At 42.1% G+C, this 19,807-nt stretch overlaps 4 protein-coding genes across 4 annotated transcripts; 3 read left to right on the top strand and 1 right to left on the bottom strand.

Annotated features, from left to right (window-relative positions):
• Window positions 1-2,754: 2,754 nt before the first annotated feature.
• On the top strand, window positions 2,755-9,969 carry BDB00DRAFT_760001 (Ion transport protein-domain-containing protein; the record flags this gene model as incomplete). The annotated part of the gene is made up of 20 exons (XM_053119183.1): window positions 2,755-3,144; window positions 3,229-3,382; window positions 3,469-3,813; window positions 3,916-4,230; window positions 4,332-4,579; window positions 4,672-4,851; window positions 4,925-4,948; window positions 5,029-5,119; window positions 5,205-5,346; window positions 5,440-5,668; window positions 5,782-6,645; window positions 6,714-6,860; window positions 6,945-7,161; window positions 7,719-7,776; window positions 7,858-8,200; window positions 8,293-8,369; window positions 8,466-8,544; window positions 8,620-8,880; window positions 8,960-9,054; window positions 9,156-9,969. The coding sequence occupies 20 exons, from the start codon at window positions 2,755-2,757 to the stop codon at window positions 9,967-9,969; spliced, it is 5,073 nt and encodes a 1,690-aa protein (XP_052981739.1).
• A 1,288-nt stretch (window positions 9,970-11,257) lies between these two features.
• BDB00DRAFT_760135 (general substrate transporter) lies at window positions 11,258-13,661 on the top strand (the record flags this gene model as incomplete). The annotated part of the gene is made up of 12 exons (XM_053119193.1): window positions 11,258-11,387; window positions 11,493-11,612; window positions 11,720-11,786; window positions 11,894-11,953; window positions 12,051-12,191; window positions 12,289-12,514; window positions 12,612-12,690; window positions 12,800-13,034; window positions 13,110-13,126; window positions 13,219-13,293; window positions 13,368-13,378; window positions 13,461-13,661. 12 exons carry the CDS (start codon window positions 11,258-11,260, stop codon window positions 13,659-13,661), a joined length of 1,362 nt encoding a protein of 453 aa, XP_052981738.1.
• Window positions 13,662-15,149: 1,488 nt separating this feature from the next.
• Window positions 15,150-15,648, bottom strand: BDB00DRAFT_813470 (uncharacterized protein). The gene has a single exon (XM_053122766.1). The coding sequence runs from the start codon at window positions 15,605-15,607 to the stop codon at window positions 15,188-15,190; it is 420 nt and encodes a 139-aa protein (XP_052981737.1). The 5' UTR covers window positions 15,608-15,648; the 3' UTR covers window positions 15,150-15,187.
• Window positions 15,649-18,480: 2,832 nt separating this feature from the next.
• On the top strand, window positions 18,481-19,723 carry BDB00DRAFT_882397 (3-hydroxyacyl-CoA dehydrogenase; the record flags this gene model as incomplete). The annotated part of the gene is made up of 4 exons (XM_053128148.1): window positions 18,481-18,583; window positions 18,695-18,960; window positions 19,152-19,364; window positions 19,487-19,723. The coding sequence occupies 4 exons, from the start codon at window positions 18,481-18,483 to the stop codon at window positions 19,721-19,723; spliced, it is 819 nt and encodes a 272-aa protein (XP_052981736.1).
• Window positions 19,724-19,807: the final 84 nt, after the last annotated feature.

Here is a 19,807-nt window from a genome sequence, read left to right as displayed (position 1 = left end):
TTTTCTTATCGATACTAGTCTATATTTACGCCTACTGTCTCTTTGTTACCCATCGCATCAATATCTAAGGTATTTTGGCGTATACTTATTACTATACTGGCAGTGGTCCCGTGCACCAAAACAAAAAACGCCATAATTTACACACAGAAAACTTTGGTAACAGTTTATTCATTTTCAAATAAATAATGGAAAAGAAGCTGGTGATTAGAATTCTGATGAGCCCTCGACAGCGTCTTTGCGATTGATGTTGATACGAAGAGCTAAATCAGATCTCAAAAAACCAAGTGGATGCTTTTCAAGGAGCAATTAGCCGTTTTGGGCCTATAAAAATCTAGGATTGTGCGGTGAAGAGAGTCATCGGGATCAGAATATGCATGTTGCACGTGGCGGAACTTTTTTTCATAGATCAAGAGAGAGGGCCCTCAAACATTAGCCAGGATATGGATAGATGGTTGCTTATACAAACAAATAAAAAGCATGGGCATATGTTCGTACTGTTGCTGTCTTTTATGGGGGGGGCGGGTGGTTTATTGCTATCCGAGTAACTGAAATCGTGTCGATGATGTTTCAGACGTATCCTCACAACAGTCACTGACCGAAAAAGAAAGAGAGAGAGTGTTCCCATCGTTACTTGAATTAGTCGGGCACGGCGAAGCATCATTTTATTCCAGCCATGGTTTTAGCTATTCTCTCCAAGTGATTCTGGCATTACTTCATTCCCTTCTTTTTCTTTATAATTCCCCTTTTTTCCTCTTTCCTCTACTGATCCAGTATTTTTTGAAATGCCAGATCCCGAGGACGAGCCGAAATCTCCACCTGCAGAAAGGGGTGGTGGGGGCAGTCATAATCCACATTTACAACCACCTTCACCTCAACCTGTACCGCAGATCACTTTAACCGAGGCAAACGATAATCTTTCCCCGCCTTCAATAAACATACAACAACAGCAGCAGCAACAACAACAGTACCAGCATCGTCGTCAGCCGTCATCGCCAACGATTGCATTAGCGTCACCAACGACGACAACACAAGCGGCAGGACCACCCTTCGAACAATCGCCAAACTCATTATCACCAACTTTTAATCGACCTTCTCCCACCATTCCAGCATCACCCCCTCCTTTACCGCTTACTCGCGACTTATTACGGCGAAAAAACAAACTCGACAAGCTTTTACATGATGGAAAGAAAAGACGGTCAAGTCATTCTCAATCGCCGCCTATAATGACATTTGGTGCAGATAGCAGCATTGCTCTTGATGAAAGGGTTACTGCTGGTCTAGGCATATCAACACCGCCTTCTACACAGCAGCAACAACAACCATCGTCAGCAACCACGGGAATCGATGTCTCTGATCCGCTCCACAATAATAATAACAACAACACCAGTCTTCGCTATCGGAGGCATCATCATCGACCTTCACTCATGACAAGCGCAGCCGCAATAATGGATGGTGATACTAACGATAGTAACAGGGCAAATCGGAAATCTCCTCCTCCATCACCACAAGAGTTTTACAAGTGGAATTACGACTTTGATTTCAAGAATCTATCATCGCTTAACAACAGCAATTCGGTGCGAGAGCCCATGATGCTTTACTCGGGCGTCTCGTCAGGCGCAACATCGCATACAGCATCCTCCGTGTACAACAGCCCATCCAAGAAGATCACTCCTCCTCACGACCATTATAACGAAAAGCATCATCATCAACATAAGCATCATTATCCCTCTCCACCATCCACACTTCCTCCACCATACAGCCAACACAGCACATATGTTAACGCAAACGATTTCATTTATCAACGACATACAAGCCGCAAAATTTTAAAGCATATATTCGACGCTGCAGCTCAAGTAGTTAATTTACGCGGATGCGAGCAGATAGATCCATTGTTAGAGGACACCACAGCGCTAGGACGGTCAAAAAATACATCAACATCATCATCGCATAATCCTCAATATCGAAACCAACGAACGTCAACCATTTACAGCAAAAACGACAACAATGACGGCGATTACCAACATCAATCAAAGCAAAACGATACCATGTCAGCCCACTACCAGCAAAGCTATCGACCTTCAGAAGTTTCTACGCCTATTGAAAAACAATCAACACATAGTCGGACTGGATCAGTCTTTGCTGAATCGATTTCACGGTTTGACAAAAGATCATTGTTCTCCGATTTACCGTCGGCTACAAGGCATGACTCACGCCATACTGCTCCTGAAACATTTGATCAACATCCATTGCCACAAGAACAACAACGACAACGACCCAATATACCACTGTTTCCTAGCAGTAATAACTGCAGTAATCATAGTCCGCTAGGTGGCAATAGTTTGTACGTTTTGCCGCCGGAAAATCACATCCGATTTAGTGTTTGGAAAAACTTGATATGCTCAAGGTAAAAAGGAAAAGAGGAAAAGAGGTTGGAATTAAACACCCGGACAGAATTAAGCTTCTTTGTTGCTACATTGAAATTGGAATTTTCTTTGGGGGCTGATCATAATGATGTGCTACAATATGTAGATATATGGAAACATTTCTTATGTTTATCATCATTTTGCATTACTTTGTTCTTGTTTGTGTACCCATCTACGAGAATGCGGATAAAACGGTATTTGGCGGCCAATGGACTCACTATGTTGTCCTGTGTATACAGTGCATCTATACGTACGTATTGGATCAAAGGAAAAACGAAGTTTGGGTTCTATTTCTCGAGAGAGAGAGAGAGACAGAGATGTTCTAACGTATATGAATGTATATAGCCTGGAAACAATTTGCAAAATCATTGTATATGGATTTTGGATTCCACCAGATCCGGAACAGCAGCAGAAAAGTCGACTTTATCGCTTAGCTGATACGCTTTCGCACCGTGTATTTGGACGCTCAGTATCTGTAACATCGTCGAAGAAAGCAAGAAATGACGACGACGATGACGCGAAAGAGAGCGAAAAACCAACAAGAAGATTCCACCATCGTGCCTATTATCACGGCTTCGCGAACACTATTGACTTTATATCGATTATGTCGTATTGGATCGATTTCGGACTCATGATTCATCATTACCCATACTGCTCGATTTTCAAAGCATTGAGTGCGATGCGACCATTACGGCTGTTGTCAATATTCCGCGGAACAGCTGTAAGTATCTTTCAACACTCACGATGTATTTACATACTGGGTTATCTATGTTGGATATCATTCTGACACATATGTTAAATGTAGACGATTCTGAGATCACTCCTTGTCAGCTGGGATATGCTTAAAGATGTGATTGGATTCGTGCTCTTCTTCACGCTATTGTTTGCTCTTATTGGCCTGATATCCTTTAAAGGCGTGTTTTCAAGACGTTGCTATGCTGTAGATCCCAGTGGAGAACGTAAGTTCAATATAAATGAATGATTATTTAATCATTACCGATGTGTATACTTATGCTTATTCCCTTTTTAAATTGATATATTATAGAAACCATCGTGGATCCACCGCTATACTGTTCCGGATATTACAACGAATCAACGGTCATGGGTGCATACAATGTAGAGACGGGCGTCCATAGTTATCCTGGTTTTAATGGCTACTTATGTCGAAGCGGCCAAATCTGTGTTGAAGACCAAGACAACAATCCGAATTTTGGATTTGTCAACTATGACACCATTTACTTTGCGCTTCTGTCGGTATACACAACCATGTCGCTGGAGCTGTGGACCGAATTGATGTATCAAAATCAAGATGCCGATTCCAATGTTTCAGTCTTGTTCTATTGCTTGGTCGTCTATGTGATTAGCTTCCTTTTGATCTTTTTGATTTTTGGTAAGCTTGGCGTCATTGGAAAGCCTACAGATTCTCACAGGCGAACGCATCAAGGGTAGTGAAATGGTATTTTGTTACTGATATTAATGAATTTATGTGTAGCTGTGATCACATCTGGATTCTCACGCGTACGCGCTGCCAATCGCGTGAGTGCGTTCACTGGAAAGCGAAAAAGTACCCGGATGTTACGATCAGTACAAGTAGACGATGAACAAGACGAGCTGGTTTGGCAATATGAAGACTTTGAGAATTCAGATCAGCGCAACAGTGGCACACGAATGCGGCTCAAAAGATTGATCGTCAAAATAGTTAAAAGCCCAAAATTTTTCTATTTTGGTGGTTTACTTGTACTGTTGGACACTGCATTCATGTGTGTACGCTCTGTGCATGCGACTGACCATATTTTGGAAATGCTTGGTAAATTTCACCTCTTTTAACTGTTGATTTTGAGTAGCTGGTATCGTTCACCACTGACATGGGTTTTCACTTTTTTCTTCTTTGGGTGTGGGTTTAATTAGATAATGCGGAAACGGCTTTTACCTTTTTTTTTGCGTTCGAGATTGTTCTGCGCATGATCGGATCCCCTGGATGGATGCAGTTCTGGACCTCTGGAAGAAATAAGGTTGATCTATTCCTGGTGATCGTTACATGTGTCATCCAGCTGCCAATGATCCAAGATTCGAACGCTTACAAGTATTTGACCATCTTCCAATGCATGCGACAATATCGACTGTTTATCTGTATACCTCGAGTCCGGAGACTTTTGGTAAGGCATACTCTCTATCTACCAACTGAAATAGAGATACAAGTCTTTGAAAGCAATTACGAATAACTCCTGTGCTGGTTTCTATATTTTAGTCAGCTGCACTTGGAACAGGGGAAAGTGTAATCTATGTCGTTGCATTCTTGCTTTTGTGCACTGCATTATGTTCTCCGATTTTCATGCAAGTCTTTGGTGGCGATTTTGGATTCATCGACCAAGATGAGAGCGAGCTTCGCTGCGACACGTTCTGGGAATCGTATTTGACGTTGATTATGGTAAATGAACAAACTATTCCGTTAATGCCCAAACTTCAGCAGCTGATATTAAGTCTTTTCTTTAAATCTCTAGTTGTACACAAGTGAAACATGGACGGTATGTCTTACTGAATAGATAAAGAAAGCTTCGTATAAGAAAAAAAAACATTTTACTCATTTTTTCTACTTTGCGAATAGGACTTTTTGTACAATGCAATGCAGAGCCAACCGCATTTTTCTGCTACTTATGCGGCTCTGATTACGTCAATCTATTTTGCTTTTGGCCGTTGTAAGTAGTGCATTAGCAAATCTGTGCCCATATCAGTTTATATTTAACCCATTCGTTCGATCGCTCACTCATCGACTCAAAACAGATGTGATGGCCGGTTTATATATTGCTGTGATTCTCGAAAACTTCGAGCTGGACGATGAAGAAATCAAGCAATATCAAATCCGACAGTTTATACAAAGACGCGTTTCCAATGGTGACGATCGTCTGCAAGACTTTATCAACAAGTAAGGAGAAGTTCAGTGTTATACTCTCTCTATTGAGCCAGCATAGTGAAGTCTTTCCGTAATTGATTGGTCTCTCGTGCATATTTCTGTTAGAACACTCGGCTCTCTTTATGTCAAATCAGACAAGAGCATGGTGCAAATACCAAGGCTTCCAACAAGCTTAACTGCTTCGATGGACAGAAGCTCACTTATTGATCTGTTGGTCGGCTATCAAGACTCTATATACCGCAGTCAAGAGAATGGTGCTAATTCCAAACCAAAGAAAGCTCCTGGATTCTTTAAAAGAATAATCAGAAAATGGAAGAAGAAGTCAAAGCAAGAAGTGACTGAAAATCAAAGGTATATTTGCATGTGTCAAGATTCATCTTGCAAATCCAAATTTTTGCCCTCTCAGCATATTAACTACGTATCATTTTTTTGTCTAGTGGGAACAAGCCGACTGATTCCCTACTTGACGACGACGATAATGTTTACGACTATGAATGGATGGTCGAAGAAGAAAATCGCCGAGCAAAACAAGCCGACATGCCAACCTTGAAATCCTTATTGGTCTTTTCTTCACACAGCAACCTGCGACGTTGGTGCAAATCCCTTGCGGGCTCGACAACAGATGGCCGCACCGAACGACGCAATCTTTTCAACTGGTTTATAATGGCATGTGTTGTTGTCAGTATATTGCTGGTGATCATGGACGAGCCTTCGGCGCGTCAATTGCGACAAGACACCTATCGCGAGTCAGCAGCGCATGCAGTCGATATTGGACTCAGCATTGTCTTTGTCATTGAGATCATCATCCGTATAATTGCCGACGGGTTTATACTGCCTCCAAACGCGTATTTGCGCAACTCTTGGAATCGCTTAGATTTTGTCGTCGTGGCACTTAACTTTGGAGCCATCTTTGCAGGCAATAGCGATTTCGCACGCGCACTAAGTACTGTACGAAGCTTGCGTGTATTGCGCCTTATTCGCTATTTCAGTGGCGTACGGGACGTTTTTGTTGACCTGTTCCACGCGTTTCCTTTCATGATGGATGCTTTGTTGCTGGTTTTCCTGGTCATGATATTCTTCTCTATCTATGGCGTCAACATCCTGGGTGGTCGCATGGTGGCGTGCAACGATGATGGAGTTTCGGGACGCGCCGAATGTGTGGGTGAATTCATTAACGATGTGGGCAGTGATGGACCGATCAATATCTTGCAACCTCGAGTATGGGCGATTCCTGAAGGAGGGCTGTACAGCTACGACGATTTTCCGGTTGCGCTTGCTCAGCTGTTCAGTCTCTCGTCGACTGAAGGATGGGTAAGATGTTGCTGCTGTTGCACTAAATTCGGTTGATGATTTTAACAACTAAATTTGGTATTATATAGGTCGACTCGCTATTCTTTGCCATGAGTGCACCCGCTGATGCCGATATCCAGCCACACTTTGACTGGACCTCATCATCTGTATATCATTCTATCTACTATGTCGTGTTCATGGTGATTTCCCACGGTACCTTGCAGCTGTTCGTTGGTGTAAGTAGATCATTGATACTTCTCTAATTGTTCCCTACATTACCATTTCGTTGTTCTGACACTTTTACATTTCCCGGTCTATAGGTCATTATTGAGAAATTCAAACAACGCACTGGCATTACAACCATGACGACAGGTCAGCGACAGTACGCAGATTTGAAGCGACAGCTCGCTGAGATCAAGCCAACACCCAAAGCACAACGTCCAAAATCCAAGATTCGGTCTTTTTGCTATGATCTCGTCGCAAACAAGCGTGGTCCATTTAATAAGTTGATCATGACAATTGTTATCTTGAATATCTGTGAGTGAGAAACTGTATTCTTCATGTATGATTCCCGGGAAAACCAGCGTACTTATCAGTTGTATGTATGTGTGTGACTATAAAAGGTGTCATTGCTACTGAATTTCAAAATGAACCAGCTTGGCTTACAGAACTACAAGGTAATTTACAAGGAAAAGGCAAAAATGTTTCGAGGCTTACCTAACTCTTTGAGTAACAAATGTTTAGACTATATGTATATCGCATTCTGTGCTGTGTACACAGTCGAAGTAATCATCAAGTATCTAGGACTAGGATGGGCCAAGGTAATGTAAAAAAAACCATGAGCATAGATTTTTTCGACTGAGTATAGCTAATCTTGTACGAATCATGGATTGTAGTGGAGCAAGAGTAAGTGGAATTGGTACGACGCATTCATTGCCCTGAGCGCCCTTGTGTTGACCGTGGCAAGATTTGCCTCGCCTCATGTAAGTTATAATTCTTATTTTATTCCATCTTATGCTATTAAGAAAAGTATATGCTAACGCTTTGAATTTAGCTTTGGACTCTTCGCGTCGAGCGCTATGTTCTGGTACTAGCTGCCTTCAGACTTGGCGAAGGCATCGATTCGCTTCAAACATTATATCACACAGTCCGGTGAGTAAAAGACCATAACTGATAAAAAAATTCATGCAAGGCTTACCGCGGAAGTATCTGTACAAAAATTTGCTTTGATAGACTCTCAATGCCAACGATCGTACGCGTTACTGCGGTGTTCATTCTCGTTATGTGTCTGTTCGCCATGGTGTTTATGGAGCTTTTCGGTCTTACCAAGTATGGCATAGAAACCGGACGACATAGTAACTTCCGTGACTATGGTAATGCGCTACTTTTACTGGTGAGAATTACCACTGGTGAAGCCTGGAACGTTATCATGATGGATTATACTGTACAACCGCCAAACTGTGTTTATTCGGATGACTACCTCTACACTGACTGCGGTTCCCCAGGGTGGGCTTACTTTCTGTTTAATATCTACTATCTGATCTGTACACATATCTTCTTAAATTTGTTCACGGCGGTACGTATACATTGACATCAAGCAGCTTAGCATAGAACAACTCCTATATCCTCTCTTCTGACTCGCTAATTGTTTCTTTTTCTGATTTATAGACGGTTATTAGTAACTTTGAATATGCTTACGAAACAAGATCCCGATTCACTCGTCTGACAAAGGATGATCTGCGCAGGTATGTGTTGTTGGTGCTAGTAGTACAAAATTTACAGTTTTGTGCATGTGTATTTTAAAAACTAATCCATGACAATTTGTGAATACGGAATTATAGTTTTAAATACGCATGGTCTGTTGTTGACCCGGCCGGTACGGGATACATTCAAAAACAAGATGTAGCCAAGTTTTTACGGGTACAGTATATTTAAACTTTTATAAGTTATAATGTGGGGTGAATGTATTGAAACTGACAACTGTTCTCTGTATAGTTATTGAACGGAAGATTGAAAATAACCATGTATGATGATATACACGATATCCGACATTTGCAAACAGTTAGCAAGAAGGGGATGCCGCCCCCGCCGTCTCCAAGTGCCGAAAAGTCAGTAGAAAAAACGAGTGGTTATACGACTGGTACCGACATTGCAGCGAAAATTGGGTTCAATGTCCAAGCGGTCAACAAGTGTCTGTCCAAGCTAAATCCTGAGCTTTTGCGACAGCGGCGCCGCGAGTATAATATCTACTATCTTGTTAGTGTGACCTTAAGCTCCCATATTGTAATACATTGTTATTACAGAAAAAGAAAGCTAATTGATAAACAATAACTAGGAAATCCTTGATACCGCAACATCCAAAGGAATATCGTTTGAAGATGTGCGCACTATCATGTCGTACCGTTTTGTAGATATTGAGGACGCATTGACGTAAGTTTTGTTCTCACATATCAAGATAGTGCCACTATTTGAAATAGCAAAAAAAATAATCGACATAAATTTCCCCCGTACACGCATAATTTTTACTGTAGTATCGACCCTCTCATCAAACGCCTCGAAAAATTGGACCAACTGAACAAAGCGTATGCGACAGAAAAGGCACGCGGCGTGTTTCTAATGATGGCTCAGCGAAAACGGTACTTGCATGAATTATGGCAGAAAAAGAACGAAGACGAGATGCGCAAGTTGGGCATCAATACACGAAGTGGTCTTCAACTGGACACATCCGCAGCCACGCTTTCACCAAAGAGTCCGCTTTCATCAGCAACGGAAAAATGGAGACAACGATCGCCTCTGCCGACCATCATCATCCAGGACGCGCCACCTTCTCCTCGCCCGAACTCGGATTGCATCCCATCTCCAGCTTCACTCACGGTCCCTGTGTCACCCATGTCTAACTATTCGTACGAGACACAATACGGATCCCCAATTATGGCAAGTGGTGGAGGCATCAGTAGCGGTGGAGCTGACTCGTTGAACGTTGCAATTGGTACAGTTAGTCCACAAGAATCTCCATACCCAGGCAATGAACTGGAGGAAAGCAGCAGTATCCTGCTCAATGGTGCGCTTTCTCCCAATTCACCCTATAGTCCGACGTTAGTGCGTCAAAATTGGCGTGTGATTGATGGAAATTCAAGCATGTCACCTGAGTTAGCAGAGTCGTTGATGGACTCATTACAACGGAGCCATTGGTCTGGTAAGTTCTGCAATTACCAATCTTCTACCTCGGGCGAGGCCGTGGTATACTTTTTTCCGCTTATAAAGTTAGCTGACCAAAACATGCTCTCTTTTTCTATCTACAGATATGCTTTCAGACGCGAAATAATGCATGTCATCTTTTTGTAATATAGTTTTCACGTTATTTTTTTTTTGTTCTTGTTTCTTTTTCTTTTTTATGTTACTACCACTATTAGGAACGCTACCTGTTGTATAAATACCCTCTGATCCACTCACAAACACACACACGCACATTACCACATATCTTTGTATTCTTTTGCTGGGATTATTCCCTTTTACTGCATGTATAAAACAAGTCATTTGTACGCTTAACTCATAAAGGATATTCCGTGACACGCTACGAAAAGCCGGAAAACGCGGATCTGAAGCTTCTCATACGTCTGTCACTCATCCCACATTATATTCCTCCTTGTTTGTGTCCGAGAACATGGACCTGCGAAAAAGAAAATTATCAGTAGTTGGTAATGAGACATGATTTGTGCGTTCAAAATAGACATACAGTATCAATATTGGATCTATCGTGTATTTAACAGCCATTTCCATCTATCGAATCTATCGGAGGTCTCGAGGAATATTTTACTGTTTAAAGCTTTAATCAATAAAGATTTTCTTATAACATAAAATATTGATACGGATAAAGCAAAAAGCAAACACGCGCGCACTTTATTATTAATTTTTTCTCAGAACGCGGGGAAAGGAGATCACACGCTGTCTGTTTGGTTGCTTTAAAGATCTGTGATACGATATTTTGGTCCTTTACCCTTTATACCGGTACTCCCACGGGCTTTGTTCTTTCTTTTGGGGTGGGAATGTATGGATAAGTGATGGTAGTGAGAATCTGGTGGCATCTATGACGACAACAATGCACGCTTGGCTGTAAGATTTATGAACAAAACCTTGGATCAAGATATTTTGGCTCTGTGTCACCATGCAGTCAGTCATTTTATTTCCACGATTCAATAGGCACATGGGAAACACAGAAACTGCCAACGACGACGTTTGTTTTGGCAGGCGAAGTAATACATTCAGAAGACTTTGCGATATCCAAGTTGTGTTAGATGCACCGTGGGTTTTTTTCATCGTACTCGCCATGCATGGTTTATATAATTGACATGCTGCTCTTAGATTTGTTTCTCTCTTTCTCACTCTTTCTCTGCGCAACTTCTTTTCTCTTCTGTCTTTTTATCCCTCTGCGGAAGTTGAGTGTCGCTGAAATAGATAATCATGAAGTTTCTAACAATGTTGACGGTTACCACCGCCTGTATGGGTGGTCTCCTAATGGGCTATGATGTTGGTGTCATTTCTGGTGAGTAAGCATCACCTTGATGCTGTTTACAAGATATTAATTACAACGTTTGTTTGTATGTACAAATCATACTACGTAGGCGTCTTGGTTATGCCAACCTTTGCACCCCATTTTGGCATAGAGGGAGACGCCAATTATGAAGCACAAGTTAAAGGAAATATTGTCTCGATGTTACAAGCAGGCTGTTGTATTGGTGGTCTCTTGATTAACCTTTTCGCCGGTAAGTACCATTGTGTCCCATGAACTGTGCGTTTTCTACTAGATATCGTCCACTGTGCGTACGTTTATGCTGACTATATTGCCTTTGCAAATTTTGAACATCAAGATCCATTTGGGCGTAAAGCTGGTATCATGTTGGCCGCAGTAGTATTCATCGTTGGAAGTGTTGTTCAAGTTGTTGCACCAACCGTGGGTGCGATGATGGCTGGAAGATTCATTGGTGGAAGTTAGTATACATACAGTGTTAAAACAGGGAGAAGGAAAAGAAGGTGTCACTATATTTCAGCATATTGATAAGGGAAATACCTTTTTTATACTGATTACAACTGCTAGTGGGTGTGGGCGGATGCTCTAACATTGTGCCTGTGTACATTGCCGAGATTGCACCCAAACATTTAAGGTTTGTTCCTCCCTTGCTCGCCGCTTACTACTAGCTCCTTTATTTCTTGCTGTAATCGTAGTTTTTTTATGTATGTTTTAATGACTAAAATGGGGCTCTCTATCTAGAGGAAGAATGGCAAATCTTTGGCAGTTCATGGTGGTACTCGGTATTATGGTATCCTACTGGTATGATTGCCGATAGCGATGATTTCTAATCGATATATCGAATCTGGCCGAGGTATTATGCTTGACTCTAACAACCCATCATTTTCATTGAAAACAGGGTTGACTACGCGTGTCTCAAGCATATGGACGTGAGTGACAAGCAATGGAAAACACCACTTGGATTACAAATCGTGCCAGGCGGTATATTACTTATCGGCATGGGATTCCTTCCAGAATCTCTACGCTGGCTTGCGAGCAGGTATGGCTTTTTTTTAACTGTGTACACGCTATATTAGAATACTGAAAAGAGGAGAAACACGGGCGACGACTCATCACCATGTCCTATAATTGTCCAGGGATCGTATTGAAAAGACAAAACATAATCTGTGCCGTTTGCGTGGTTTACCTGAGGATGACGAGCGCATCATACAAGAAGTTACCGAAATCCATGAATCCATTTTGGAGGAACGTGCTAGCAAGTCCAGCAAGTGGGCAGAATTACTTCAACCATCAAACGTTCGGCGCCTCATTATCGGTATCATGATTGGCGTTTGTCAGCAATGGACAGGCACAAATGCAATCGTAAGTCAATATTGTATACCAAACGTCGTGAACTACAGAAGATGGAAGTGTCAATAAAAATCTCACTGCTATGATGCATCTTTCCCATTTGCTATAGAACTATTATGCACCACAAATGTTTCAACAAATCGGTATTACAGGCGAAACGGTGGATATCCTTGCAACTGGCATCTATGGTACAATATCTTCTTTTTTCTTTTGTTGCTATCTGTGGTAATGATAGTAGTACCATCTGTGTTGATGCTCATAACAATTGACCTGTTTCGGTTATTTTTTCTTAAATAGGCGTTGTAAAAGTGGTGTTTGTCTTTGTATTCTTCTTTATGGTGGATCATCCATTCTTTGGTCGACGAAACTCGCTTATTATTGGCTCAATCATCATGTTTGTGTCATTCTATATTTTGGGCGGTCTACTCAAGCATATTGAAGAAGATCAACTCGCATTGCCACCTGGTGTCGAACCTCCGGTTGGAGCAAAAGGCTATGTCGCAATGGTTATGCTTTTCATTTTCGCTATAGGGTAATGTGTAAAAATAGCATTAATAAACCAGACAAAACTTACTTGCTGGATAAGCTAACATATGCCTTAAATTAGATACGAGATATCCTGGGGTAAAGAAAGAAGGGCCGATATAAGAAGAAGCATCTCTAGAACTGCGGACAACATTAACTGATAGAAGACAAACATTCCTGATTTTATATAGGTCCACTCGTGTTCGTTATTTGCGCTGAGATCTATCCGACACGTATCCGTGCCATCTGCATGTCAATAACTATTGGTAAGAAGACATTTGCTATGATAAAGTTACCGTTGAATTAACCAGAATGACAACCTCTCTTACTTTTATCATAGCCATTTTCTGGGTAAAGCTACAAGACATCTAATCGCCCCATATCATTCCTTTAAGTTGTTACTAACAGGCCTTTCTCTACGTCAACATGATAGGCCATGAACACAGTCATTGCCAAAGTGACTCCTTTAATGATCACAAACTTGACCTATGGCACCTACTTTTTCTTTGGAAGCACCGTCTTTGCAATGACGGTATTTACGTGGCTATGTATCCCAGAAACTCGTGGAAGATCATTGGAAGATATGGAACCGGTAGGCAATTTTGCAATATGTTCAAAGCAAAGAAAGGATTAGTCGGTATGATACTGATTATTTTCAATATAAACAGATTTTCACCGGCCCAGTGATTGTTTTGAAAAACAAAGACGCTACACGTGCCAAACGTGGAAAGAAGGACGACAAAGTTACGATGCCGGACGATTCCAACAGCAGCAGCAATGGCAGTAGTGGGAATCAGGAAGCTATGGCTGAGCGTGGCCAAAGAGTGGACAAGGATGCAGTAGTGACACATGAAGAGCGCGTTGCTCCTGGACAAAAGTGAACCAACAGATAGCATAGTACTTTTACATGTCTTGTGTACATATAATAAATAGTTGTTTACAGCAATATAAAGAGGCGCTCCCACGACTCTTCGAGAAATAGTTTAGCCGTAAAGTAATTGCAGAGAGAACGCGCGTTCTTTTTTTTATTTTTTATTTTTTTTTATCATTTTCTTATTTAATTGGGAAGCGGGGAGCCAGTCAGCGAACCGACCGTCTCCCCAAAGCAAAAATTGTAGCCTCGAGACACCCCGAAGGGCGTTCGCAGAAGAGTCAGCCTCCGGAAGTGCAATGGAAGCCGTCTCTCCTGTGTACCCAGCGTCCTTGATCACCAAGTACACGGCTCAGGTAAGTATGAGTTGCATCGAGTGGAATCGCACCTGTATTTATACCTTTTTTTTGCGACGGAGTTTTTGAAGCGGAGCAGCTCAAAAATGCAGTCCTGGTGCGCGGGTCCGGGTCCCCTCACAGCATGACGTGTCCCCTGGAACCTTTTGCGGCAGCAAGCCCCGGAGAGAGATCTCTCTTTTGATACACCGATTTAAACCAAAAAAAGGTAGCCATACAAGCGATGTCTTCAAGCAACTGGTAATAATACGATAAAAGGGCCAACAGCCGTCAACTTGGTCGGTCAAGCGTTTCATCTCGTACAAGCGACACTCGCAAGAAAAGGGCAGCAGACCGATATTGCACTTGCTTTTTCTGACTTCTTTAGTAAAAACGCCATTCGTATTTTGACTGAGGGAAAGGCGAGCGCAACCAAGCTTATATGCGATCGCGTTTCCCATAGTCAAGCAGTCCGCGACGTTGTTCCACCACTTGCACACCACTTTAGATTGTCTGCTTACTACTATTATTACCGCTAGAACACCTGTTGTGCTGGACAGCAGTTTGAGCCTTTTCCCAACAACAGCTTCCTGGGTCGTCATTATGAAACGAACTTTTAAACAAAAGGGTCGATTTGAACACTTGCAGATACTGGCACACATGTGTATGCTGGTACTACATCAAGAACACTGAAAATATCACGAGCTCAAGAAGGTTTGGAGCCATACGTTGAACAGCAAACGCTGCCTACTACGGCTCGCTTGTAGTGGACATACAAGCTCGCATGGACACGTATGGGCTAAAAGATATACTGTATATCGTAGCAAATTGATGGTCAAAGACTCTCATCATTAAAGAATGCTCAAGAAAACACAAATATTCACAACAAAAAAACATGTCCATTCTTCAACATTTTGTCTTTTTTTATTAGCCTTCTTGGTCCTGCCCTTGTACTTATTGCTTACGGTTAATGGTCTTCTTGCTTTCTTCTTTTGCCGTCTGCTGTTTATACCCATGCTCTTTATCAACATAATAATCTCGGCTTGAGCAAGAGCTTGAGGCTTTGTTCTGGGCACAACAAGTCGAAAAGTCATCCCACTTGTTCTTGCCGTTGAGATTGCATTTGCCTTGGTCGTCACCAGGATCGGCGAGGTCTCCTTGGACAGTGTTACAGCATTGAGCCGTGATATCTCCATGGCCGTCGCATTGACAGGTGTGTTCGTGTAATTCTACGGTTGAACGGCTGAATAATAAGCGACCTGGGCTGCGGTGAGTCACCGTTCCTGATGCTGGTTGTGCGTTGCTGCAGCAACAGCACCATAGCAGGATGAAAAGCGTTGCGGCAAGCAATGTCGTTGTAGTGGATGATTTCATATGAGTGAGAGAGAGAGAGAATAACTTGTAAAATACGATGGGTGCTCGTTTTTAACTCGCTTATCCTCCTTCTCAGTTCTACAACAGCCCATTTATATAATCCTTCGTCTACACTATCTCGCTCTTGCTCGTATTCATTATCATAATATATACACCCCCCTCTCTCTCTCTCTGTTCCCCTGCGCTATGTTATGCACGACTCAAGAATTTCTTCTCCTAAAATACCGTCATCATCAGAGCAAAAATGTCAAATTTCTTTGTTTTCCTCATCATCGATCCGTGGCGTGTGCTCCAACCCACTCATCAAATATCGATTTCAAACAAACTTGTTGCCACTACTAGAATACGGTCCCCACTATGTAACGTGTATGGGTCTAATATCTCTATAATAACATTATTAAGCAAAACATGTGAGGAAAAAGGCTCCCTTTCCGTAGCCAAGTATTACTACTGGCACTATATGAAACTCAACATACTACTTTCTTTATTAATTAAGGGTCACCTGTTGCTTATGTACGTCCAAAACATGTAAGGCAAAAGCATAATGAATAGAAAAGCTGCAGTGCATCTATCATTTTGTGAAATCCAGCAGAAGACGATGATAAAATCATGCAGCAAGAAGGAGGAGGTCAATACAAAATTTACCAGTAAAGGATAAATATCGTTTTATATATATGCATCCGCTTACATACCTTATTGCTCTCTAATGCTGCTGCTGCTGCTGCTCCCACCAACCATCGCTTTTTCTAACTCATACTATGAACCATGTGGTAAGCAATTTAACTTTAACAGAAAAGAAACTTGAAAGAATACGTCAGTCGTTTCCTTGCGACTGCAGTCATTGACTGACTCGTAGCGCGCAGCGAAGGGTGTCAGTCAGTTTAGCATAGCGAAACGAGCCGCCTGGTGCTTCAATAAAACCTAAAGTCAGAGAAAATCATGGCCGAGGAGTTGAACGTGTCCATTAAAAACCTTTGAGAGCTACCATCAATAGACGTATATTTCACGACTATTGCAGAACGATTACAGAATACGTCTTGTTATGTACTTTCTCACTACTTGGCCACTAAAGTGGAGATCACGATGATGCAAAGTATGATCTACCAAACTTTCACTGAGAGAAAGGGGAACCGGAAACGTATTCACAGCAGGACAAAATTGCACTACAGTTTGGGTGGCATGGAATGATCGCTTATATGTTCCGTACTCTCAAGACAAGCAGCGTGGTAATCCGTGGAAAACACATCTTTCTTAGTAGCTTCATATACACGGTATAATACACATCGCCTAATTTGTAAAAGTACTTTTTTTAGCTTTTCTCTTTTCCCAATTTTTCAATAAACTGATCCGTTTGATTCATACACTGTCGATATGGAAGATGATGTCTTTGACAACTTATAACGTGATCAACAGCAAAAGCATCTACTACCACGACGAGCCTTTAATGAGTTGTTGGTGGAGCCAGCCGCATTCTCCGGTTCTGACATGATTTGATCAGACGATTCACTTGCTCTACTTTTTCAAGTACAGTTTTGTTGCCATTGTTTTGTTGTGTTTAAACAGCGCACTGCTCAAGCTACACATTCTACCGTAAGAAAGTACATTCGAGTCTTCTTATTGAGAGCCTTTTTGTTATGAAAAAAATAAAATTTGGAGGACAGCAGATAGACAAGTCGTTCATCTTATCTGTAAGCAATGGCAGACATATTCTATCCACAAAATATGCAAAAAAGAAGGCAAGTCGAGACACGTACACTCATTGTATCTAATCGACTTCTAACTACACCACTAACAACCATACTACTTTTTCCTGAAATTCTATCACGATCTTAGTACTGTACATTTCTAGAAAAGTGTATCATCTATCCCAGAATTTACACTCACATCTGTCGATAAATTATAGCAGCTTCACGAATAATTTTTAGTATCCATTATAGATCGTCGTGAACGACGAGGGATAGGTTTGCAATATCAACCTTTTTCTGCTTTTTTTGGGGCCACGTGAACTGCCAAAATATGACCATTTTCAGGGCTTCTTCAGGAGCACGAATTGACTCTCTTTCCTCGATTAACTAAGGTACCGCTATGTATATGGCTCTCGAAGCGTATCGCTTTGCCATTCTTAATTCTACTTTTTCGTGTTGGATCTTGGGAATTCTTTGGACGGGGTGTCAGAATAGTGATGGTAATAATAGTAGTAGCAGCACTAAGTTACGGACGGACCATGGCAGTGGCTCGGTTATCGACTTTAAGCAATGAAGCTATTAAGCTACCAAAAGCGCTGCTTTGACCATCTGGCATGTAGTATGTGCTTTAACCATTGTGCAACTTGTATAAGGCCATCAATCATATGGCGCTGCTGACTCTCAATGCTTGACAATTACAAAGCAGGCCGCCCTCTGATTAATGTGGATTACGAGAGCCAATCCACTCGAGGTGCTCCGATCAACCTGGTTACAAACAAGCTTCCGACAGTTTCCCACGCGCATTACTAACTGTTCCTTTCGATTTTTGGCACCCTTCCTTCCCCTCCCCCTCCCCCCTGTTTTCAAAGTAAAAAATGTTCCATACTGCAATTCGCTCACCCGCCGTCATGTCACTGCGTGCCGCGTCTCAGGTACGACTCTTAAAATTTCACTCGAGAAATTACACATATCAACACACTTGGTATAACTGACCCCCCGGGGATCGTTTAGATTCCAAAACGCTTCATGAGCGCACCAGCAGCAGTAAGTTAAATACATTTATGAGCCAGACAGACAAAAGAGAGACCTTCCCCAAAAGTGGCAAACAGTTATTCATTCTCTCGAGAAACAATTGTGTAGAGAAACATTGATCACATTAAGCGTATTGGTGTAATTGGCTCGGGTCAAATGGGTTTGGGCATTGCCTATGTTGCTGCCAACGTCTCGCGGTTGCCGGTTGTTTTGATGGATATCAACAAGGAACAAACTGACAAGGGCCTTGCATTCATGAGTAAGGCTTACTTTTTTTTTTTTTTTGAAAAGGATCGGCGGGGGCGAGGTGTTATGGCGTGTCCCCCACTGTTAATGCGGATCTATTAATCAAAAACGCTCAACACTCTAGACAAGCTCCTCGAAAAGGATGTGGCAAAGGAAAAAATCACTGCCGAACATGCCAAGGGCACGCGTGAACTTGTTTCAACCACCAACGCATTGTCCACTTTGAGTGATGTTGACGTTGTGATTGAGGCCGCTTCCGAAAACTTGAACATCAAGAGCGCTATCTTCCGTGATCTCGATGCTATTTGCAAGTCGGATGCTATCCTTGCCACCAACACGAGCAGTATCAGCATCACAAAGATTGCAGCTGCTACCAAGAAGGCCGAAAAGGTATCTAATAGGGCTCTGTATATGTTGACAGAGGACTGCAGCCACAATTATCGGGCAAAGGGGAAGAAAAAAAAAAGGGGGGGGGTTAATTAGCCGTTCTCTCTTTATAACGAACCATTTTCTAAAACCGGGGCTACTGTGTCTTTTTCTGTGTATTAACATTAATATTTCTGTTATTACTATGATAACAGGTTATTGGCATGCATTTCATGAACCCTGTGCCCGTCATGAAGCTGGTCGAAGTGATTCCAGGCCTTGCTACCGAAGACGCCGTTCTTCAGGACACGCTTGCGCTTGCACAATCCATGGGCAAGACGACCACCGTTGCCCAGGATATCCCTGGCTTTGTTGCTAACCGTTTGTTGATGCCATACATCAACGAAGCCGTCATGCTTCTGGAGGGTGTAAGTAATTTAAAGAAAAAAGAAGGGGGGGCGAATGGGGGTGTGTTTTGAACAGAGAAAGGGGGTTTGTAATTAGTAATATACACACCATTAAATTCATATCCAAAATGCATTAATTATAGGGCGTTGCCAGTGCAAAGGATATTGACACCACCATGAAGCTGGGCACCAACATGCCCATGGGTCCCTTGACATTGGCTGACTTCATTGGTCTTGACACCTGTCTGGCTATCCAAAAGGTGCTGCATGAAAACACTGGCGACTCCAAGTACCGCCCAAGTGTTCTTTTGCAAAAGTATGTTGACGCTGGCTGGTACGGCAAGAAGAGTGGACGTGGCTTCTACTCGTACAACAAATAGAGTTTCTGTTATTATTGCTAGCAGCAGCAGCAGTAGCAGTAGTAGCAGTAGTAGTAAGAGATAGAGAATAAAAATTGAGGAATA

The sequence above is a fragment of the Zychaea mexicana genome (assembly GCF_025766255.1).
Source record: "Zychaea mexicana strain RSA 1403 chromosome Unknown BDB00scaffold_20, whole genome shotgun sequence".
NCBI classification, from domain to species: Eukaryota; Fungi; Mucoromycota; class Mucoromycetes; order Mucorales; family Lichtheimiaceae; genus Zychaea; species Zychaea mexicana.
Note: the sequence above shows the minus strand (reverse complement) of the source record. Positions and strands in the feature narration are given on the sequence as shown.